This window comes from Coregonus lavaretus, assembly GCF_964263955.1.
Source record: "Coregonus lavaretus genome assembly, contig: HAP1_SCAFFOLD_328, whole genome shotgun sequence".
Classification (NCBI taxonomy): domain Eukaryota; kingdom Metazoa; phylum Chordata; class Actinopteri; order Salmoniformes; family Salmonidae; genus Coregonus; species Coregonus lavaretus.
In genome coordinates, this window is record NW_028165903.1 from 320,609 (window position 1) to 346,617 (window position 26,009).

General features: G+C 43.9%; 1 protein-coding gene across 1 annotated transcript in view; it reads right to left on the reverse strand.

The window, feature by feature from the left end:
• Window positions 1-17,215, reverse strand: part of LOC311115309 (F-box only protein 41-like) — a gene marked incomplete at both ends in the record, with an annotated part of 62,482 nt that extends 45,267 nt beyond the window's left edge. Inside the window, 6 exons of the mRNA XM_084190498.1 lie at window positions 285-400; window positions 2,910-3,127; window positions 4,680-5,017; window positions 7,083-7,144; window positions 7,600-7,945; window positions 16,410-17,215. Coding sequence (XP_084046624.1) covers window positions 285-400; window positions 2,910-3,127; window positions 4,680-5,017; window positions 7,083-7,144; window positions 7,600-7,945; window positions 16,410-17,215 — 1,886 coding nt within the window. The remainder of the gene's footprint in view (window positions 1-284; window positions 401-2,909; window positions 3,128-4,679; window positions 5,018-7,082; window positions 7,145-7,599; window positions 7,946-16,409) is intronic.
• Window positions 17,216-26,009: the final 8,794 nt, after the last annotated feature.

The window sequence follows — 26,009 nt, forward strand, 5'->3', positions numbered from 1 at the left end:
TTACCGTGTGGTCCAGTACTGTATGTTTTGTTGTCCTTGTTTAATATTAATGGAGGTTACCGTGTGGTCCAGTACTGTATGTTTTGTTGTCCTTGTTTAATATTAATGGAGGTTACCGTGTGGTCCAGTACTGTATGTTTTGTTGTCCTTGTTTAATATTAATGGAGGTTACCGTGTGGTCCAGTACTGTATGTTTTGTTGTCCTTGTTTGATATTAATGGAGGTTACCGTGTGGTCCAGTACTGTATGTTTTGTTGTCCTTGTTTGATATTAATGGAGGTTACCGTGTGGTCTTGTCGTAGTCCTCTCTGCGTTCATTTCGGCGTCGCGGTCGTGGTTTGAGGTTCTGGAGCACCAGGGAATGGGTCTGAGTACACCACTGAGACATGGTCACGAGGAACTGAAATATAACCATAACACAACCATGGATTAACCATAAAACATCCACAACACAACCATAACACAACCATGGATGAACCATAACACAACTACAACCATAACACAACCATGGATTAACCATAACACAACTACAACCACAACACAACCATGGATTAACCATAAAACAACCACAACACAACCATAACACAACTATGGATTAACCATAAAACATCCACAACACAACCATGGATTAACCATAAAACAACCACAAGACAACCATAACACAACCATGGATTAACCATAACACAACTACAACCATGACACAACATTGGATTAACCATAAAACAACCACAACACAACCATAACACAACCATGGATTAACCATAACACAACTACAACCACAACACAACCATGGATTAACCATAACACAACTACAACCATAACACAACCATGGATTAACCATAACACAACTACAACCACAACACAACCATGGATTAACCATAAAACAACCACAACACAACCATAACACAACTATGGATTAACCATAAAACATCCACAACACAACCATGGATTAACCATAAAACAACCACAACACAACCATAACACAACCATGGATTAACCATAACACAACTACAACCATAACACAACCATGGATTAACCATAACACAACCATGGATTAACCATAACACAACTACAACACAACCATAACACAACCATGGATGAACCATAACACAACTACAACCACAACACAACCATGGATTAACCATAACACAACTACAACCATAACACAACCATGGATTAACCATAACACAACTACAACCACAACACAACCATGGATTCACCATAAAACAACTACAACCACAACACAACCATGGATTAACCATAAAACAACCACAACACAACCATAACACAACTATGGATTAACCATAACACAACTACAACCACAACACAACCATGGATTAACCATAACACAACTACAACCATAACACAACCATGGATTAACCATAACACAACTACAACCACAACACAACCATGGATTAACCATAAAACAACCACAACACAACCATAACACAACTATGGATTAACCATAAGACATCCACAACACAACCATGGATTAACCATAAAACAACCACAACACAACCATAACACAACCATGGATTAACCATAACACAACTACAACCATAACACAACCATGGATTAACCATAACACAACTACAACCACAACACAACCATGGATTAACCATGAAACAACCACAACACAACCATAACACAACCATGGATTAACCATAACACAACTACAACCATAACACAACCATGGATTAACCATAACACAACTACAACCACAACACAACCATGGATTAACCATAATACAACTACAACCACAACACAACCATGGATTAACCATAAAACAACCACAACACAACCATAACACAACCATGGATTAACCATAAAACAACCACAACACAACCATAACACAACCATGGATTAACCATAACACAACTACAACCACAACACAACCATGGATTAACCATAAAACAACCACAACACAACCATAACACAACCATGGATTAACCATAACACAACTACAACCATAACACAACCATGGATTAACCATAACACAACTACAACCACAACACAACCATGGATTAACCATAATACAACTACAACCACAACACAACCATGGATTAACCATAAAACAACCACAACACAACCATAACACAACCATGGATTAACCATAACACAACTACAACCACAACACAACCATGGATTAACCATAAAACAACCACAACACAACCATAACACAACCATGGATTAACCATAAAACAACCACAACTACAACCACAACACAACCATGGATTAACCATAACACAACTACAACCACAACACAACCATGGATTAATCATAAAACAACCACAACACAAGCATAACACAACCATGGATTAACCATAACACAACCACAACACAACCATGGATTAACCATAAAACAACCACAACACAACCATAACACAACCATGGATTAACCATAACACAACTACAACCATAACACAACCATGGATTAACCATAACACAACTACAACCATAACACAACCATGGATTAACCATAACACAACTACAACCACAACACAACCATGGATTAACCATAACACAACTACACCAGGGAGTGTGTCTGAGTATACCACTGTGACAACGTCACCAGGAACTGAAACACAACCCATAACACAACCTTAGCTTAACCATAACACAACCACAACACAACCACAACACAACCATGGATTAACCATAACACAACCACACCAGGGAGTGTTTGAGTATACCACTGAGACAACGTCACCAGGAACTGAAACACAACCATGGATCAAAAACACAACCATAAAATAACATAACATTAACATACATTAACCACAACCACACCGTGAGAACAGGAGTGAAACACAACCATGAACTAAAACAGAACTGAAATAGACCCAAACATGACCGTAACTTCACTGCAATGATATCAATGATGATTATTATGCCAAAGGTGCGTTTACCTTAGCGGAGACTCTGGCGTTCTCCAGTCGTACCCGTGTCCAGACGGCCGGGTGTCTTGCCACAAACCTCCAATCAGAGCACACCTCAGCGACGAGCAGCAACGTCCGCACATCCAAATAAGGAAACACACAGAATAACCCCGCCCTCAGTCTCAGAGTCCCCGCCCCCAACGCTATGTCACCACGGTGACACGGGCTGGACTGCACGGACGACACACCTGGAGGAAACATCAGGTAGAGATAGTAAGACACACGAAGACATAGACAAGGCTGGAGTTTAGACACAGACAAGGCTGGAGTTTAGACACAGACAAGGCTGGAGTTTAGACATAGACAAGGCTGGAGTTTAGACATAGACAAGGCTGGAGTTTAGACACAGACAAGGCTGGAGTTTAGACACAGACAAGGCTGGAGTTTAGACACAGACAAGGCTGGAGTTTATACACAGACAAGGCTGGAGTTTAGACACAGACAAGGCTGGAGTTTAGACACAGACAAGGCTGGAGTTTAGACACAGACAAGGCTGGAGTTTAGACACAGACAAGGCTGGAGTTTAGACACAGACAAGGCTGGAGTTTAGACACAGACAAGGCTGGAGTTTATACACAGACAAGGCTGGAGTTTAGACACAGACAAGGCTGGAGTTTAGACACAGACAAGGCTGGAGTTTAGACACAGACAAGGCTGGAGTTTAGACACAGACAAGGCTGGAGTTTAGACACAGACAAGGCTGGAGTTTAGACACAGACAAGGCTGGAGTTTAGACACAGACAAGGCTGGAGTTTAGACACAGACAAGGCTGGAGTTTAGACACAGACAAGGCTGGAGTTTAGACACAGACAAGGCTGGAGTTTAGACACAGACAAGGCTGGAGTTTAGACACAGACAAGGCTGGAGTTGTGTAAACACAGTTATGCGCATCCCAAATGGTACCCTATTCCCTATATACACTGAGTGTACAAAACATTAAGAACACCTCCTCTTTCCATGACGTAGACTGACCAGGTGAATCCAGGTGAAAGCTATGATCCCTTATGGATGTCACCTGTTAAATCCACTTCAGTCAGTGTTGATATTAGGAAGGTGTTTGTTCCTAATGGTTGGTGTAGTCAGTGTATATAGGGCACGTATTTTGACCAGAGCCGTATTGACCCTGTTCAATAGGGTGTCATTTAGAAAGTGGGTAAGCATTGAACAACGATTGTGATGGTGGATGCTAATGTTAACCTTTTCCCTGCTGCCTGGTAGGGTTAAAGGTTATTACCTGAGCCAGGTGAGGGTTCCAGCCTGGTAAGGTTAAAGGTTATTACCTGAGCCAGGTGAGGGTTCCAGCCTGGTAAGGTTAAAGGTTATTACCTGAGCCAGGTGAGGGTTCCAGCCTGGTAAGGTTAAAGGTTATTACCTGAGCCAGGTGAGGGTTCCAGCCTGGTAAGGTTAAAGGTTATTACCTGAGCCAGGTGAGGGTTCCAGCCTGGTAAGGTTAAAGGTTATTACCTGAGCCAGGTGAGGGTTCCAGCCTGGTAAGGTTAAAGGTTATTACCTGAGCCAGGTGAGGGTTCCAGCCTGGTAAGGTTAAAGGTTATTACCTGAGCCAGGTGAGGGTTCCAGCCTGGTAAGGTTAAAGGTTATTACCTGAGCCAGGTGAGGGTTCCAGCCTGGTAAGGTTAAAGTTTATTACCTGAGCCAGGTGAGGGTTCCAGCCTGGTAAGGTTAAAGGTTATTACCTGAGCCAGGTGAGGGTTCCAGCCTGGTAAGGTTAAAGGTTATTACCTGAGCCAGGTGAGGGTTCCAGCCTGACGTCTGCGTGTCTCTGAGTCTCAGGTGTGCTCCAGGCCTCTGACCATGTGTCCTCCTCCTCCTCCTCCTCTTCCTCCTCTTCCTCTGTGCTGGGGGGCGCCCTCCACCTGGTCCGCCCCCACCCTCCCCTCCCCTCTGGGGTGCACCTGTACCCCCTCTCCCTCCTCTCTCCCCCCTCTCGAGTGGAGCAGGGAACGTGGTAGTAATGGGGTTCACTAGAGGCTTCCAGAGGGGCGGCCCACCCCCCCACCGAGTCACTCTCCCACCCCCCAGAACCCAGGGACATGGTTCGCATACGACCAGTGGGGGCTCTAGAGAGAGAAAGGGAGACAGATACAGTGGCTTGCGAAAGTATTCACCCCCTTGGCATTTTTCCAACTTTGTTGCCTTACAACCTGGAATTAAAATGTTTTTTGGGGGGGTGTTTGTATCATTTGATTTACACAACATGCCTACCACTTTGAAGATGCAACAAAAAAATTACATTGTGAAACAAACAAGAAATAAGACAAAAAAAAACAGAAAACTTGAGTTTGCATAGCTATTCACACCCCCAAAGTCAATACTTTGTAGAGCCACCTTTTGCAGCAATTACAGCTGCAAGTCTCTTGGGGTATGTCTCTATAAGCTTGGAACATCTAGCCACTGGGATTTTTGCCGATTCTCCAAGGCAAAACTGCTACAGCTCCTTCAAGTTGGATGGGTTCCGCTGGTGTACAGCAATCTTTAAGTCATACCACAGATTCTCAATTGGATTGAGGTCTGGGCTTTGACTAGGCCATTCAAAGACATTTAAATGTTACCCCTTAAACCACTCAAGTGTTGCTTTAGCAGTATGCTTAGGGTCATTGTCCTGCTGGAAGGTGAACCTCCGTCTCAGTCTCAAATCTCTGGAAGACTGAAACAGGTTCCCCTCAAGAATTTCCCTGTATTTAGCGCCATCCATCATTCCTTCAATTCTGACCAGTTTCCCAGTCCTTGCAGATGAAAAACATCCCCACAGCCTGATGCTGCCACCACCATGCTTCACTGTGGGGATGGTGTTCTCGGGGTGATGAGAGGTGTTGGGTTTGTGCCAGACATAGCGTTTTCCTTGATGGCCAAAAAGCTCAATTTAGTCTCATCTGACCAGAGTACCTTCTTCCATATGCTTGGGGAGTCTCCCACATGCCTTTTGGTGAACACCAAACATGTTTGCTTATTTTTGTCTTTAAGCAATGGCTTTTTTCTGACCACTCTTCCATAAAGCCCAGCTCTGTGGAGTGTACGGCTTAAAGTGGTCCTATGGACAGATACTCCAATCTCCGCTGTGGAGCTTTGCAGCTCCTTCAGGGTTATATTTGGTCTCTTTGTTGCCTCTCTGATTAATACCCTCCTTGCCTGGTCCGTGAGTTTTGGTGGGCGGCCCTCTCTTGGCAGGTTTGTTGTGGTGCCATATTCTTTCCATTTTTTTATAATGGATTTAATGGTGCTCCGTGGGATGTTCAAAGTTTCGTATATTTTTTTATAACCCAACCCTGATCTGTACTACTCCACAACTTTGTCACTTCACCAATTTGGACTATTTTGTGCAATTCCATTACATTAAATCAAAATAAAAATCTATTTAAATTGCAGGTTGTAATGCAACAAAATAGGAAAAACGCCAAGGGGGATGAATACTTTTGCAAGGCACTGTACATGTCCTGATTCCGCAGAGTGATATCCACCCTATATCAGCATTATCTTGTTGATCCTGGATCAACAATCAATCAACAAATTAGATTAAATTGTCTTGATTGACAATATAGGATCAACACAGCTAAATAATGATCCAGGATCAACACAGCTGAATAATGATCTGGTATCAACAGAGATAAATGATGATCTGGTATCAACAGAGATAAATGATGATCTAGGATCAACACAGATAAATAATGATCCAGGATCAACACAGATAAATGATGATCCAGGATCAACACAGATAAATGATGATCCAGGATCAACACAGATAAATGATGATCTGGTATCAACAGAGATAAATGATGATCCAGGATCAACACAGATAAATAATGATCTGGTATCAACAGAGATAAATGATGATGTGGTCCTCTGTAGCTCAGCTGGTAGAGCACGGCGCTTGTAACGCCAAGGTAGTGGGTTCGATCCCCGGGACCACCCATACACAAAAATGTATGCACGCATGACTGTAAGTCGCTTTGGATAAAAGCGTCTGCTAAATGGCATATTATATTATATTATATTATTATGATCTGGTATCAACAGAGATAAATGATGATCCAGGATCAACACAGATAAATAATGATCCAGGATCAACACAGATAAATGATGAACCAGGATCAACAAAGATAAATGATGATAATGAGGTGTATCTACCCATAGTGGTGGTGATAGATCTGGTCTCCTAGTCTGTACGGCCCAGATACACTGTAGCTTCTCTATGAGAGAGAGAGAGAGAGAGAGAGAGAGAGAGAGAGAGAGAGAGAGAGAGAGAGAGAGAGAGAGAGAGAGAGAGACAGACAGACAGACAGACAGACAGAGAGAGAGAGAGAGAGAGAGAGAGAGAGAGAGAGAGAGAGAGAGAGAGAGAGAGAGAGAGAGAGAGGAGTGAGAGAGAGAAGAGAGAGAGAGAGAGAGAGAGAGAGAGAGAGAGAGAGAGAGAGAGAGAGAGACAGAGAGAGAGAGTAAAGAGCGAGGAGAGAGAGAGAGAGAGAGAGAGAGAGAGAGAGGACAAAGAGAGACAGAGAGACAAAGGAGAGGGTGAGAGAGAGAGAGAGAGAGAGAGAGAGAGGGAACATTATTACAATATTTCCAGCCATCACCCCAAGACCTGGGTAGCTGGTTATATGGACTGCTCAGCCAATCAATGATCAGATAAATTGTTCCTTCTCACCCTGTAGCCAATTAACTTTGACCCTGTGATGATGTCGTCTTCACGTGTGGCGTGTCCATTGGTCCTGTGGCCGTTGGTCCCATTGTGGGAGTCACTATCGTTATTGTGGGTGTGGCTATTATCATTGTGGGTGTGTCTGTCATTATTGTGGGTGTGTCTGTCATTGTTGTGGGTGTGTCTGTCATTATTGTGGGTGTGTCTGTCTGGAGCCACCAGTAGCTGCAGCTGGCTCTCTGCCCGGTCGGCTCGTTCCAACAGAGCCTCTATAAAGGACTGCAGCCGCAGCTTAGCCTCTGCCTCTCTCTCCGCTGTGGCTGTCAGGAACCGCTCAATATCACACACCTCCCTGTGATGCAAACATATATATACATATACACGTTAACATCCACCCACACAGATATACAGTGGCTTGCGAAAGTATTCACCCCCCCTTTGGCATTTTTCCTATTTTGTTGCCTTAAAACCTGGAATTAAAATTGATTTTTTTTTTTGGGGGGGGGGGTTTGTATCATTTGATTTACACAACATGCTTACCACTTTGAAGATGCAAAATATTTTTTCTTGTGAAACAAACAACAAATAAAGTAGGTACAATAACATGGAACACCCTGTATCTAGTAGGTACAATAACATGGAACACCCTGTAATCTAGTAGGTACAATAACATGGAACACCCTGTATCTAGTAGGTACAATAACATGGAACACCCTGTATCTAGTAGGTACAATAACATGGAACACCCTGTATCTAGTAGGTACAATAACATGGAACACCCTGTATCTAGTAGGTACAATAACATGGAACACCCTGTATCTAGTAGGTACAATAACATGGAACACCCTGTATCTAGTAGGTACAATAACATGGAACACCCTGTATCTAGTAGGTACAATAACATGGAACACCCTGTATCTAGTAGGTACAATAACATGGAACACCCTGTATCTAGTAGGTACAATAACATGGAACACCCTGTATCTAGTAGGTACAATAACATGGAACACCCTGTATCTAGTAGGTACAATAACATGGAACACCCTGTATCTAGTAGGTACAATAACATGGAACACCCTGTATCTAGTAGGTACAATAACATGGAACACCCTGTATCTAGTAGGTACAATAACATGGAACACCCTGTATCTAGTAGGTACAATAACATGGAACACCCTGTATCTAGTAGGTACAATAACATGGAACACCCTGTATCTAGTAGGTACAATAACATGGAACACCCTGTATCTAGTAGGTACAATAACATGGAACACCCTGTATCTAGTAGGTACAATAACATGGAACACCCTGTATTTAGTAGGTACAATAACATGGAACACCCTGTATCTAGTAGGTACAATAACATGGAACACCCTGTATCTAGTAGGTACAATAACATGGAACACCCTGTATCTAGTAGGTACAATAACATGGAACACCCTGTATCTAGTAGGTACAATAACATGGAACACCCTGTATCTAGTAGGTACAATAACATGGAACACCCTGTATCTAGTAGGTACAATAACATGGAACACCCTGTATCTAGTAGGTACAATAACATGGAACACCCTGTATCTAGTAGGTACAATAACATGGAACACCCTGTATCTAGTAGGTACAATAACATGGAACACCCTGTATCTAGTAGGTACAATAACATGGAACACCCTGTATCTAGTAGGTACAATAACATGGAACACCCTGTATCTAGTAGGTACAATAACATGGAACACCCTGTATCTAGTAGGTACAATAACATGGAACACCCTGTATCTAGTAGGTACAATAACATGGAACACCCTGTATCTAGTAGGTACAATAACATGGAACACCCTGTATCTAGTAGGTACAATAACATGGAACACCCTGTATCTAGTAGGTACAATAACATGGAACACCCTGTATCTAGTAGGTACAATAACATGGAACACCCTGTATCTAGTAGGTACAATAACATGGAACACCCTGTATCTAGTAGGTACAATAACATGGAACACCCTGTATCTAGTAGGTACAATAACATGGAACACCCTGTATCTAGTAGGTACAATAACATGGAACACCCTGTATCTAGTAGGTACAATAACATGGAACACCCTGTATCTAGTAGGTACAATAACATGGAACACCCTGTATCTAGTAGGTACAATAACATGGAACACCCTGTATCTAGTAGGTACAATAACATGGAACACCCTGTATCTAGTAGGTACAATAACATGGAACACCCTGTATCTAGTAGGTACAATAACATGGAACACCCTGTATCTAGTAGGTACAATAACATGGAACACCCTGTATCTAGTAGGTACAATAACATGGAACACCCTGTATCTAGTAGGTACAATAACATGGAACACCCTGTATCTAGTAGGTACAATAACATGGAACACCCTGTATCTAGTAGGTACAATAACATGGAACACCCTGTATCTAGTAGGTACAATAACATGGAACACCCTGTATCTAGTAGGTACAATAACATGGAACACCCTGTATCTAGTAGGTACAATAACATGGAACACCCTGTATCTAGTAGGTACAATAACATGGAACACCCTGTATCTAGTAGGTACAATAACATGGAACACCCTGTATCTAGTAGGTACAATAACATGGAACACCCTGTATCTAGTAGGTACAATAACATGGAACACCCTGTATCTAGTAGGTACAATAACATGGAACACCCTGTATCTAGTAGGTACAATAACATGGAACACCCTGTATCTAGTAGGTACAATAACATGGAACACCCTGTATCTAGTAGGTACAATAACATGGAACACCCTGTATCTAGTAGGTACAATAACATGGAACACCCTGTATCTAGTAGGTACAATAACATGGAACACCCTGTATCTAGTAGGTACAATAACATGGAACACCCTGTATCTAGTAGGTACAATAACATGGAACACCCTGTATCTAGTAGGTACAATAACATGGAACACCCTGTATCTAGTAGGTACAATAACATGGAACACCCTGTATCTAGTAGGTACAATAACATGGAACACCCTGTATCTAGTAGGTACAATAACATGGAACACCCTGTATCTAGTAGGTACAATAACATGGAACACCCTGTATCTAGTAGGTACAATAACATGGAACACCCTGTATCTAGTAGGTACAATAACATGGAACACCCTGTATCTAGTAGTACAATAACATGGAACACCCTGTATCTAGTAGGTACAATAACATGGAACACCCTGTATCTAGTAGGTACAATAACATGGAACACCCTGTATCTAGTAGGTACAATAACATGGAACACCCTGTATCTAGTAGGTACAATAACATGGAACACCCTGTATCTAGTAGTACAATAACATGGAACACCCTGTATCTAGTAGTACAATAACATGGAACACCCTGTATCTAGTAGTACAATAACATGGAACACCCTGTATCTAGTAGTACAATAACATGGAACACCCTGTATCTAGTAGGTACAATAACATGGAACACCCTGTATCTAGTAGGTACAATAACATGGAACACCCTGTATCTAGTAGGTACAATAACATGGAACACCCCATTGCAGGGAGGCCTCCCCACATGACCATGTACCACGTTGTTATGTAGATGAGGTTAATGTCTCTAGAGTCTGGCCCTGTTGATGAGGTTAATGTCTCTAGAGTCTGGCCCTGTAGATGAGGTTAATGTCTCTAGAGTCTAGTCCTGTAGATGAGGTTAATGTCTCTAGAGTCTGGCCCTGTAGATGAGGTTAATGTCTCTAGAGTCTGGCCCTGTAGATGAGGTTAATGTCTCTAGAGTCTAGCCCTGTAGATGAGGTTAATGTCTCTAGAGTCTGGCCCTGTAGATGAGGTTAATGTCTCTAGAGTCTAACCCTGTAGATGAGGTTAATGTCTCTAGAGTCTGGCCCTGTAGATGAGGTTAATGTCTCTAGAGTCTAACCCTGTAGATGAGGTTAATGTCTCTAGAGTCTGGCCCTGTAGATGAGGTTAATGTCTCTAGAGTCTGGCCCTGTAGATGAGGTTAATGTCTCTAGAGTCTGGCCCTGTAGATGAGGTTAATGTCTCTAGAGTCTGGCCCTGTAGATGAGGTTAATGTCTCTAGAGTCTGGCCCTGTAGATGAGGTTAATGTCTCTAGAGTCTGGCCCTGTAGATGAGGTTAATGTCTCTAGAGTCTAGCCCTGGTAATGAGGTTAATGTCTCTAGAGTCTGGCCCTGTAGATGAGGTTAATGTCTCTAGAGTCTGGCCCTGTAGATGAGGTTAATGTCTCTAGAGTCTGGCCCTGTAGATGAGGTTAATGTCTCTAGAGTCTGGCCCTGTAGATGAGGTTAATGTCTCTAGAGTCTAGCCCTGTAGATGAGGTTAATGTCTCTAGAGTCTGGCCCTGTAGATGAGGTTAATGTCTCTAGAGTCTGGCCCTGTAGATGAGGTTAATGTCTCTAGAGTCTGGCCCTGTAGATGAGGTTAATGTCTCTAGAGTCTGGCCCTGTAGATGAGGTTAATGTCTCTAGAGTCTGGCCCTGTAGATGAGGTTAATGTCTCTAGAGTCTGGCCCTGTAGATGAGGTTAATGTCTCTAGAGTCTGGCCCTGTAGATGAGGTTAATGTCTCTAGAGTCTGGCCCTGTAGATGAGGTTAATGTCTCTAGAGTCTAACCCTGTTGCCTGCAGCTGGACAGATATTCATTGAAAGGCCACTACACAAAAGGTTAGGTAAATGTCTTGAAAAAATATATATGACAAACTAAAACAACACCAGGATGAAGTGACTGTCTTTATGTTAGTCTTTATTGTGGTTTGTAATGTGGGAATTAGAAAAACAGCTCAACCCAAACAGCCAAGTCCAAGTGTGTAGCTCCCAACATAAACAGTCATCACACAGAGGAAGAGAACATCATGTGTACTTGTTTTCCAGACAACTCCAACATTGGAATATTTACTGTAGGGTGCCATGTGTGATAGCAGCATACTGTAGGGTGCCATGTGTGATAGCAGCATACTGTAGGGTGCCATGTGCGATAGCAGCATACTGTAGGGTGCCATGTGCGATAGCAGCATACTGTAGGGTGCCATGTGTGATAGCAGCATACTGTAGGGTGCCATGTGTGATAGCAGCATACTGTAGGGTGCCATGTGTGATAGCAGCATACTGTAGGGTGCCATGTGCGATAGCAGCATACTGTAGGGTGCCATGTGCGATAGCAGCATACTGTAGGGTGCCATGTGCGATAGCAGCATACTGTAGGGTGCCATGTGTGATAGCAGCATACTGTAGGGTGCCATGTGCGATAGCAGCATCCTGTAGGGTGCCATGTGCGATAGCAGCATACTGTAGGGTGCCATGTGTGATAGCAGCATACTGTAGGGTGCCATGTGCGATAGCAGCATACTGTAGGGTGCCATGTGCGATAGCAGCATACTGTAGGGTGCCATGTGTGATAGCAGCATACTGTAGGGTGCCATGTGCGATAGCAGCATACTGTAGGGTGCCATGTGTGATAGCAGCATACTGTAGGGTGCCATGTGCGATAGCAGCATCCTGGAGAGGCACTTGGCCAGCTGGTGTGAGGAAGTAGTCCTTGAGGTTGTTGTGCACGTCTATAGTAACTCTGTTTGCCCTGTCTGCCAACATATTTGTTGGGTCCAGGAAGCTAATGTCTCCCCTTGTACCACCGGTCTCCATTCACCTGGACGCAGGTCCCCAGTGGGGTGGATGCACCGTGTTGATGACTCTGTGCTGTCAGTGTCTGTGTTGTCAGTATCTGTGTTGTCATTATCTGTGATGTCAGTATCTGTGTTGTCAGTTTCTGTGCTGTCAGTGTCTGTGTTGTCAGTGTCTGTGTTGTCAGTTTCTGTGCTGTCAGTGTCTGTGTTGTCAGTATCTGTGCTGTCAGTGTCTGTGTTGTCAGTATCTGTGATGTCAGTGTCTGTGTTGTCAGTTTCTGTAGTGTGAAGGTAGTTGTGGAGAGCCACGCAGGTCTTCACTCAGCTTTCTCTGGAGTCTCAACCTCAAGGACTCATCTCAGGATCCTCCATCTTCACAGTGGTCTCAGCTTTCTCTGGAGTCTCAACCTCAAGGACTCATCTCAGGATCCTCCATCTTCACAGTGGTCTCAGCTTTCTCTGGAGTCTCAACCTCAAGGACTCATCTCAGGATCCTCCATCTTCACAGTGGTCTCATCTTTCTCTGGAGCCTCAACCTCAAGGACTCATCTCAGGATCCTCCATCTTCACAGTGGTCTCATCTTTCTCTGGAGCTTCAATCTCAAGGACTCATCTCAGGATCCTCCATCTTCACAGTGGTCTCATCTTTCTCTGGAGCTTCAATCTCAAGGACTCATCTCAGGATCCTCCATCTTCACAGTGGTCTCATCTTTCTCTGGAGCCTCAACCTCAAGGGCTCGTTCCAGGATCCTCCACCTTGCAGCAAGAATCCCAAAGCAGTTCTTTGACATTCTTCTGGCTCTTGAGTGACGGTAGTAGTAGATCTTCTTGGCATCATCACGGCCAGAATAACCTTTTAATAAAGAAGCATTTCCATTACTGTTGAACAGGAACATGAAGGATATCAAATGTGTACTGTGACAACTGTGAAGCCTATGCTTTGGACATAGGCCCCCATCATTTTACTAGGATGCCAAACCACTTTTATGTGGCAAATCATTACGTCTATATTGGTATCATTTTCACATCATATGTATAGTCACATGTATTTAGCGTATCTTACCTGGATAAGGTCGCATCAGGTTTACCCTCAGAGGGAATGCCTCGTCTCCCACTGAGACTAATGGGCTCGGTGTTTGGGTCCAAACTCTCTGGCCTTGGTAGCGGCAGCGGGCTCGGTGTTTGGGTCCAAACTCTCTGGCCTTGGTAGCGGCAGCGGGCTCGGTGTTTGGGTCCAAACTCTCTGGCCTTGGTAGCGGCAGCGGGCTCGGTGTTTGGGTCCAAACTCTCTGGCCTTGGTAGCGGCAGCGGGCTCGGTGTTTGGGTCCAAACTCTCTGGCCTTGGTAGCGGCAGCTAGCCTGCAATGAGTTGAGAGCCCAAGTTGCTCTGCATCGCAGACTGCCATCAGGACCATTGAGAAGAAGCCCTTGTAGGAAATACCTTTCACCGTCAATAGTTCGTATAGGTTGGATAAGAGGTATATTCTCCATCTTGTAACTGTTCAGTGGCTCATTTTCTTCCCTTCTCCTGAGTAGTAGGAGCACTTGCAATTCATAGAGAGAAATGTCTGCTTCTGCTTCTGTGGCTAAAGAAGTAGCGTTGTAAAGCATAGAACACCTGACTAGCCTGACATGAAGCTAGCTAGTATTTGTAATCAAAAAGGCATATAAATGTTCAATTTCAAATGCTAGCTCCAGTCAAAGAGAGCCTGGCCCCTCTTGCTTGCTAAGCTACTCTGGCTCCCACTGCCCCCTAGTGGATATACACTGCACAAGGCAGACTTCATCTCATTGGTGGAACGCAACGAGGCTTTGGTAAATAGTGTCCGCTGCCCCCAAAAAACCGACTGCACCTTTATGCACACGACGATCGACAGAGTGGAGCTTGTATGCGCCTTAAGGCCCTGTCCCACCCTGTCAGATAGTGTTATCATCAGGCCCCAGCCTTGACACTGATCCACCCTGTAGACATGGGACTACACATACCATAATGCAACAGTAGGCATGGGACTACACATACCATAATGTAACAGTAGACATGGGACTACACATACCATAATGCAACAGTAGACATGGGACTATACATACCATAATGCAACAGTAGACATGGGACTACACATACCATAATGCAACAGTAGGCATGGGACTACACATACCATAATGTAACAGTAGACATGGGACTACACATACCATAATGCAACAGTAGACATGGGACTATACATACCATAATGCAACAGTAGACATGGGACTACACATACCATAATGCAACAGTAGGCATGGGACTACACATACCATAATGCAACAGTAGACATGGGACTATACATACCATAATGCAACAGTAGACATGGGACTACACATACCATAATGCAACAGTAGACATGGGACTATACATACCATAATGCAACAGTAGACATGGGACTACACATACCATAATGCAACAGAAGGCATGGGACTACACATACCATAATGTAACAGTAGACATGGGACTACACATACCATAATGCAACAGAAGGCATGGGACTACACATACCATAATGTAACAGTAGACATGGGACTACACATACCATAATGCAACAGAAGGCATGGGACTACACATACCATAATGTAACAGTAGACATGGGACTACACATACCATAATGCAACAGTAGACATGGGACTACACATACCATAATGTAACAGTAGACATGGGACTACACATACCATAATGCAACAGAAGGCATGGGACTACACATACCATAATGTAACAGTAGACATGGGACTACACATACCATAATGCAACAGAAGGCATGGGACTACACATACCATAATGTAACAGTAGACATGGGACTACACATACCATAATGCAACAGTAGACATGGGACTACACATACCATAATGTAACAGTAGACATGGGACTACACATACCATAATGCAACAGTAGGCATGGGACTACACATACCATAATGCAACAGTAGGCATGGGACTACTAATGCAACAGTAGACATGGGACTACACATACCATAATGCAACAGTATATATGGGACTACACATACCATAATGCAACAGTAGACTGCTGCTTGACTTCTGTAATATCACTCTAATGACTGCTGTATGTAGACATTATGAAGTGTTATAAATGTGCTATGAAGCGTTATAAGCATGTTATGAAGCATTATAATCACTCACTGCTGCTTGCGGCCCAGCTCCTGCTCCTTCCCCTGCAAGTCTCTCCTCAGAGTGGCCATCATCTCCACGGAAACCGCCACCTGCCGGGAGAGATGGGACGCCTGGTCCTCCAGCTCCTCCTTCTCCCTCCCCAGCCGCTCCGCGTCCCGCCTCTCATGCGCTAACTCCGCCTCCCGACGCTCTAGCTCCGCCCTCAGACAGCCCACACGCTGGGCCACCCTCTCCTCCACCTCGGCAAACGTCCTGGCGATACTCCGCTCCACCCCCAGCCTCTCGTCAAGCCCCAGCCCCAGAGTGAGGCTCTCGTCCAGGCAGAGCCCAATCTCCAGGCCCAGGCTTGGTCCCAGCCCCCGGTGGCCTAGACCTCTCAGCCCCAGTTCAGCCAGGCTGTCTCCCCTGCAGCCAGGCAGGACCAGGGCCGTGGAGCTGTGAGGAGGTGCAGTATCTACAGTACCAGCAGACCTGCCAGGACCAGATGACCCTCCTCCCTGGTCTCTCCTGGTCAACATCTCAATGAGTAGCTGGGCCGAGGCAGAGGAGGAGGAGGCTAGATCCAGGCAGGCCAGGGGGAAGGGGAGTCTCTCCCTCTCCGGGCCCAGGACGGGGTGCTCCGGCTGGGCCATGGGGTTGGGGAGGAGTGGGAGCAGGGTTCCTGGGCTGGAGCTCCTGGCCCGGGCCTGGGACAGAACCAGGAGGGTCTCGTAGGTGTGACGGCTGACCAGGTGAGAGCGGAGGGCAGGTACGCTGTCGAAACGCTTGTCGTCTCCGCAGCGAGGGCAGAAGTACGGGAGGTCACATGATGCCATCCCCTCGAACACACCCAGGGATTAGAGGTCAGGGGTCAGTGGTGTGTCCAGTGCTGTTCCTTAGACCTGCAGAACAGATTACAGAGCATCAGGATGACGGCTGAGAAAAACAGCTGTTTACTTTCATCCCTCTGTTTCACACACACACACACACACACACACACACACACACACACACACACACACACACACACACACACACACACACACACACACACACACACACACACACACACACAGACACACACACACACACACACACACACACACACACACACACACACACACAAACACACACACACACACACACACACACAAACACACACAAAGATGAGGTCAGTGCATGTGTGTGCGCGCGTTTGTGTGTGTGTGTACACATGAGAATTAGTTCAGATGGGTTTCAGAAAGAGAGAACCCTGTGTCCACTTCAGATACATGATTTATATTCTCAATAAAGCTTTAATGTCTGGTGCCTTTTGACATCAGAACTGAATCCATACATGCTATATAGACCGCTCTCAAAACAATGTGGGTTATTTCCGGTATAAAAACACATTAACATTGATTTATTAACTGCACCATTCTCTTAACTGTCTCTCTCTCTAGAAAGAAATAGGAAAGAGAGAAAGAAAGAGAGGGACTGGAGAGAGGTCAGACAGGGGACGATAGGTCCCTTCTTGATGTCACTTGTTAAATCCACTTCAATCAGTGTAGATCAAGGGGATGAGACCGGTTAAAGAAGGATTTTTCAGCCTTGAGACAATTGAGACATTCAGAGGGTGAATGGGCAAGACAAAATATTGAAGTGCCTTTGAACGGGGTATGGTAGTAGGTGCCAGGCGCACCGGTTTGTGTGTCAAGAACTGCACCGCTGCTGGGTTTTTCACGCTCACCAGTTTCCCGTGTGTATCAAGAAAAGGTCCACCACCCAAAGGACATCCAGCCAACTTGACACAACTATGGGAAGCATTGGAGTCAACACGGGCCAGCATCCCTGTGGAACGCTTTCGACACCTTGTAGAGTCCATGCCCCGATGAATTGACGAGCTGTCCTGAGGGCAAAAGGGGGTTGCAACTCAATATTAGGAAGGTGTTCTTAATGTTTTGCACCCTCGGTGTAGTGCACTACTTCTGTCCAGAGCCCTAAAAACGGTAAAGGACATAGGGTACCATTTAGGACGCGATCTGAGAGAGCGGGGTATTACAGTCAGGCTATTTAAAGGCCAAAGCTCTGCAGTCTCTCTCGTTCGCTCTCTTTCTCTCTTTCTCTATCTCTCTCTCTCCCCCGAGAGTTAGGGGGGGAGGGGAATGAGGGGCGTTAGTGGGGGGAGCATGTCTATGTCGATGTTATCTCCTCCAAACCTTTAGTCATGGCTGAATGAGCAAAAAGAAAGAACTGCTCTCTCTCTCTATTGTATACGCATCTCCTATCCTCTCTCTCTCTCTCTCTCTCTCTCTCTCTCTCTCTCTGTCTCTCTCTCTGTCTCTCTCTCGCTCTCTCTCTCTCTCTCTCTGTCTCTCTCTCTCTCTCTCTGTCTCTCTCTGTCTCTCTCTCTCTGTCTCTCTCTCTCTCTCTGTCTCTCTCTGTCTCTGTCTCTCTCTCTCTGTCTCTGTCTCTCTGTCTGTGTCTCTCTCTCTCTCTCTGTCTCTGTCTCTCTCTGTCTCACTTTCTCTCTCTCTCTCTCTCTCTCTCTCTCTCTCTCTCTCTCTCTCTCTCTCTCTCTCTCTCTCTCTCTCTCTCTCTCTCTCTGTCTCTCGTCTGTCTCTCTCTCTCTGTCTCTCTCTCTGTGTGTCTCTCTCTCTCTCTGTCTCTCTCTCTCTCTGTCTCTCTCTCTCTCTCTGTCTCTGTCTCTCTCTCTCTGTCTCTGTCTGTGTCTCTCTCTCTCTCTCTGTCTCTCTGTCTCTCTGTCTCTCTCTCTCTCTCTCTCTGTCTCTCTCTCTCTCTCTGTCTCTCTCTCTCTCTCTCTCTTTCTCTCTGTCTGTCCTTATTGTCCTGTATCAACCATCTACCACTGTATCCTGTGTCTCTGTCTGTGTATCTAGATCCCCTCTATGAGCTATAGCTTATAGCCTTGACATTCCATCAGTCATAATCCACAGAACTCACCAACACAATACATAGGCTATCCACAAACTGGGCTCAAAAGGAATGGGATCTCTGTAAAGATAGACTGTTGGAGGGATTGATCAATGTAAAGGACTCATGATGATATTAATGATAATCAAAACTAGAACTAGGCTGTGATGATATGACTCAGAAGACACATAGTAGAAATATAAGCTTCATTATCACATAGAGAGAAAAGTCAACTCTTACCTCCAATCTCCGTTCTCCTCTGATCTCTCTCTCTCTCTCTCTCTCTCTCTCTCTCTCTCTCTCTCTCTCTCTCTCTCTCTCTCTCTCTCTCTCTCTCTCTCTCTCTCTCTCTCTCTCTCGTTCTCGCTCGCTCGCTCTCTCTCATTCCCACCAAACCTGTGTCCCAGTATTTTAAAGCTTGTCTCCTGTAAAAACGGTTAAACTGGTCTTTACCGGCTCGGTCTAGTGCCGTGGATCTCTCGGTTGTCACTCGCGCATCCTCCCCTCTCTATTTGACCCTCTTTCTCCCGGAGACAAGCACGAGAGCCAAACCGCTGCTGCTGACGTCATGTGACGGATGCTGGAGCGCGCTGCCAGCTAAGAGGAGAGGAGAGGGGGAGTGTTAACCAGTCATCAACCGGGGGGCAATGTTAACCGGGAAGATAACCGGAAAGGTGGGACTTGTTTTCACCTACCATGCCCGGTGCCCCATCCTGATGCTGTCGTGGTCAAACAATAACATGATGATGTGGAGGTTAGTACTACAGCCTCTCTATCTATCTATCTATCTATCTATCTATCTATCTATCTATCTATCTATCTATCTATCTATCTATCTATCTATCTATCTATCTATCTATCTATCTATCTGTCTGTCTGTCTGTCTGTCTGTCTGTCTGTCTGTCTGTCTGTCTGTCTGTCTGTCTGTCTGTCTGTCTGTCTGTCTGTCTGTCTGTCTGTCTGTCTATCTATCTATCTATCTATCTATCTATCTATCTATCTATCTATCTATCTATCTGTTGTTCTATCTATCTATCTATCTATCTATCTATCTATCTATCTATCTATCTATCTATCTATCTGTTGTTCTATCTATCTATCTATCTATCTGTCTGTCTGTCTGTCTGTCTGTCTGTCTGTCTGTCTGTCTGTCTGTCTGTCTGTCTGTCTGTCTGTCTGTCTGTCTGTCTGTCTGTCTGTCTGTCTATCTATCTATCTATCTATCTATCTATCTATCTATCTATCTATCTATCTATCTATCTATCTATCTATCTGTTGTTCTATCTATCTATCTATCTATCTATCTATCTGTTGTTCTATCTATCTATCTATCTATCTATCTATCTATCTATCTATCTATCTATCTATCTATCTATCTATCTATCTATCTATCTATCTATCTATCTATCTATCTATCTATCTATCTGTTGATCTATCTATCTGTTGATCTATCTATCTATCTATCTATCTATCTATCTATCTATCTATCTATCTCTCTCTCTCTCTCTCTCTCTCTCTCTCTCTCTCTCTCTCTCTCTCTCTATCTATCTATCTATCTATCTCTCTCTCTCTCTCTCTCTCTATCTATCTATCTATCTATCTATCTCTCTCTCTCTCTCTCTCTCTCTCTCTATCTATCTATCTATCTATCTATCTATCTATCTATCTATCTATCTATCTATCTATCTATCTCTCTCTCTATCTCTCTCTCTGTCTGTCTGTCTGTCTGTCTGTCTGTCTGTCTGTCTGTCTGTCTGTCTGTCTGTCTGTCTGTCTGTCTGTCTGTCTGTCTGTCTGTCTGTCTGTCTGTCTGTCTGTCGTGGTCATACAATAACATTATGATGTGGAGGTTAGTACTACAGCTTATCTATCTGTGTGATAGACCTTATTCTATCTGTCTATCTGTGTGATAGACCTTATTCTATCTATCTATCTGTGTGATAGACCTTATTCTATCTATCTATCTGTCTATCTGTGTGATAGACCTTATTCTATCTATCTATCTATCTGTGTGATAGACCTTATTCTATCTATCTATCTATCTGTGTGATAGACCTTATTCTATCTATCTATCTATCTGTGTGATAGACCTTATTCTATCTATCTATCATTATGATGTGGAGGTTAGTACTACAGCTTATCTATCTGTGTGATAGACCTTATTCTATCTATCTGTGTGATTGACCTTATTACTACAGCCTGTCTATCTATATATCTGACCTTATTTGTGGCTGTTATTTATTGAGTCAAAATAGTTTAAAGAAGTTAGGATGATGGAGCTGTAGTACTTGTCAGACAGTAGGGGGCGACATAGGCATGCTGTTGGCAGCACCATTCCACTGTGTGCGTGTGTGTGTGTGTGTGTGTGTGTATGCGTGCGTGCGTGCGTATGTGCGTGCGTGTGCGTGCGCGTGCGTGCACTGAATAAAGTAGATAAGCGATATAAAATTCTAATTTCACTGTTTTTATTTCATAAACACCATGCAACAAAATAACACAATGTCTTCCAATGAACAAGATAAACAAAGATAATAATTTGAAGTTAAACTGATTGTAAACGCACGGCACTGTGTTCTACATGGATCATCAACTACAATGACGAAGATTGTTTTCGTGGTGAGTCTTATATGAATGTAGAAGTACGTCAAACTCCAAGACCCATTAATTACCGTTACCACAGGTTTCAGAGCAGCCACGAGCCACCCGACCCGTAACATCATCAGCTGTTACAATCTGTCAGTTAACACAATGACATCATACATCTGTGACCGTTAAAGGTTCTTGTGGCACAACTTAGTAGATGTTGATTATGTCTTTTTATCACAGGAAAGAGGACATTGAAACAGACGTGTTGTCACGATCGTTGAGAGACGGGTCAGACCAAGGTGCAGCGTGCAAAGCGTACATGTTTATTAAACTCAATAAACATAAACAAAACAAGAAACAACGTGACGTCCTCAGGCTAAACACATACACGCCTAAACACGGAACAAGATCCCACAACTAAGGTAGGCGAACAGTCTACTTAAGTATGATCCCCCAATCAGAGACAACGAGCGACAGCTGCCTCTGATTGGGAATCACACCCGGCCAAACATAGAAATAGAACAACTAGAACTAAACATAGAAAATACAACATAGATTTTCACACCCTGAAAGAACAAACAAGAGTTCCATAGGTCAGGGGTCAGGGCGTGACACATGTATACAGGTACATAAATACAATTGAGAGAATAGAATATAAATATTTTGTTTGTTTTGATTTCAAATATATATTTAGAATTATCAAATATATAAAGTAAACATCAAGGCTTTAGAAGTGTGATTCCACTTAAAGAAAAGTTACATTCCAACTCCAACTCCAACATTAGAGATTTCTATAATAAAATATTCATGAAATCTGGAACACGTCAATGTAAAACTTCATCATGCATAAAACATCTCAAAACATTACTAGTTTACAATCAGAATTGGCGAGTGACAAAACAAGGGCTGTGCCATACGTTTCAGTCTGTGCTGACAGAAAGACAGGCAGGCAGGCAGGCAGACAGACAGACAGACAGACAGACAGGCAGGCAGACAGACAGACAGACAGACAGACAGACAGACAGACAGACAGACAGACAGACAGACAGACAGACAGACAGACAGACAGACAGACAGACAGACAGGCAGACAGGCAGACAGACAGCGAGCTATCCACTCACAGAGGTGATGAAATCCACTAACTCGTAGAGGTTTTCTGTCCATTTACAACAGATATAGTCATCTAGATAGAATGTCAAAGAGAATGTTCAGACGTTCTAAAATAGTTCCACATCCAACCGACAAGACAAGAGGAAATTATGTTCATCCCTCCCGTTCAGTGATGACCCGTCATTCCGGGCAGGTGGGGCACTCATGGGGACACTATGTCACTGCAGAATCTACAAGGAGAGCTAGGCAGTTCAATCCCTTCTTGGGTGCTGCCATAGATTTACATTAGAAGTGCCCGTCCAAGAAGGCTCAAGGTCATTAGCCACAGATAAAATCACGTCAAATCACGTTATATCTACCGTAGCTTTGATTGGACAGATCATGTCAACGTCATTACTCAGTGTTGCCATGTTGGCAGTTTTCCCACAAATTGGGCTACTTTGGGTCGAGAGTTTCAAGTTTCTTGGTGTCCACATCACCAACGAACTATCATGGTCCAAACACACCAAGACAGTCGTGAAGAGGGCACGACAGCACCTTTTCCCCCTCAGGAGACTGAAAAGATTTGGCATGGGTCCTCAGATCCTCAAAAAGTTAAACAGCTGCACCATCGAGAGGATCCTGACCGGTTGCATCACCGCCTGGTATGGCAACTGCTCGGCATCTGAGGGTAAGGCGCTACAGAGGGTAGTGCGTACGGCGCAGTACATCACTGGGGCCAAGCTTCCTGCCTTCCAGGACCTATATACCAGGCGGTGTCAGAGGAAGGCCCCCAAAATTGTCAAAGACTCCAGTCACCCAAGTCATAGACTGTTCTCTCTGCTACCGCACGGCAAGCTGTACCGGAGCGCCAAGTCTAGGTCCAAAAGGCTCCTCAACAGCTTCTACCCCCAAGCCATAAGACTGCTGAACAATTAATCAAATGGCTACCCGGATTATTTACATTGACCCCACCCCCCCCCCACCCCCCACCCCTTTGGTTTTACACTGCTGCTACTCACTGTCTATTATCTATGCATAGTCACTTTACCCCTACCTACATGTACAAATTACCTCGACTAACCTGTACCCCAGCCCATTGACTCGGTACCGGTACCCCCTGTATATAGCCTTATTATTACCTCGACTAACTTGTATCCCTGCACATTGACTCGGTACCGGTACCCCCTGTATATAGTCTCATTATTACCTGGACTAACCTGTACCCCAGCACATTGACTCGGTACCGGTACCCCCTGTATATAGCCTGGTTATTACCTGGACTAACCTGTACCCCAGCCCATTGACTCGGTACCGGTACCCCCTGTATATAGCCTGGTTATTACCTGGACTAACCTGTACCCCAGCCCATTGACTCGGTACCGGTACCCCCTGTATATAGCCTCATTATTACCTGGACTAACCTGTACCCCAGCCCATTGACTCGGTACCGGTACCCTCTGTATATAGCCTCATTATTACCTGGACTAACCTGTACCCCAGCCTATTGACTCGGTACCGGTACCCCCTGTATATAGCCTCATTATTACCTGGACTAACCTGTACCCCAGCCCATTGACTCGGTACCGGTACCCCCTGTATATAGCCTCATTATTACCTGGACTAACCTGTACCCCAGCCCATTGACTCGGTACCGGTACCCCCTGTATATAGCCTCATTATTGTTATTTTATTGTGTTACTTTTTATAATTTTTTACTTTAGTTTATTTGGTAAATATTTTCTAAACTCTTTCTTGAACTGCATTGTTGGTTAAGGTCAGTAAGCATTTCACTGTAAGGTCTACACCTGTTGTATTCGGCGCATGTGACAAATACAGTTAGATTTTAACAGGGCTCCGGGCAGCCGTGCGGAAATGGAGGAAAACTAGACTGGAGCTGGCAAACCATTTATAACGGTTTGTAGTCTTAACATCAGGCCATTTATAACGGTTTGTAGTCTTAACATCTGGCCATTTATAACGGTTTGTAGTCTTAACATCAGGCCATTTATAACGGTTTGTAGTCTTAACATCTGGCCATTTATAATGGTTTGTAGTCTTAACATCTGGCCATTTATAATGGTTTGTAGTCTTAACATCTGGCCATTTATAACGGTTTGTAGTCTTAACATCTGGCCATTTATAACGGTTTGTAGTCTTAACATCAGGCCATTTATAACGGTTTGTAGTCTTAACATCTGGCCATTTATAATGGTTTGTAGTCTTAACATCTGGCCATTTATAACGGTTTGTAGTCTTAACATCTGGCCATTTATAATGGTTTGTAGTCTTAACATCTGGCCATTTATAACGGTTTGTAGTCTTAACATCTGGCCATTTATAATGGTTTGTAGTCTTAACATCTGGCCATTTATAACGGTTTGTAGTCTTAACATCTGGCCATTTATAACGGTTTGTAGTCTTAACATCAGGCCATTTATAACGGTTTGTAGTCTTAACATCTGGCCATTTATAATGGTTTGTAGTCTTAACATCTGGCCATTTATAATGGTTTGTAGTCTTAACATCAGGCCATTTATAACGGTTTGTAGTCTTAACATCTGGCCATTTATAATGGTTTGTAGTCTTAACATCTGGCCATTTATAATGGTTTGTAGTCTTAACATCAGGCCATTTATAACGGTTTGTAGTCTTAACATCTGGCCATTTATAATGGTTTGTAGTCTTAACATCTGGCCATTTATAACGGTTTGTAGTCTTAACATCTGGCCATTTATAATGGTTTGTAGTCTTAACATCTGGCCATTTATAATGGTTTGTAGTCTTAACATCTGGCCATTTATAACGGTTTGTAGTCTTAACATCTGGCCATTTATAACGGTTTGTAGTCTTAACATCAGGCCATTTATAACGGTTTGTAGTCTTAACATCTGGCCATTTATAATGGTTTGTAGTCTTAACATCTGGCCATTTATAATGGTTTGTAGTCTTAACATCTGTCCGTTTATAACGGTTTGTAGTCTTAACATCTGGCCATTTATAACAGTTTGTAGTCTTAACATCAGGTCATTTTATAACGGT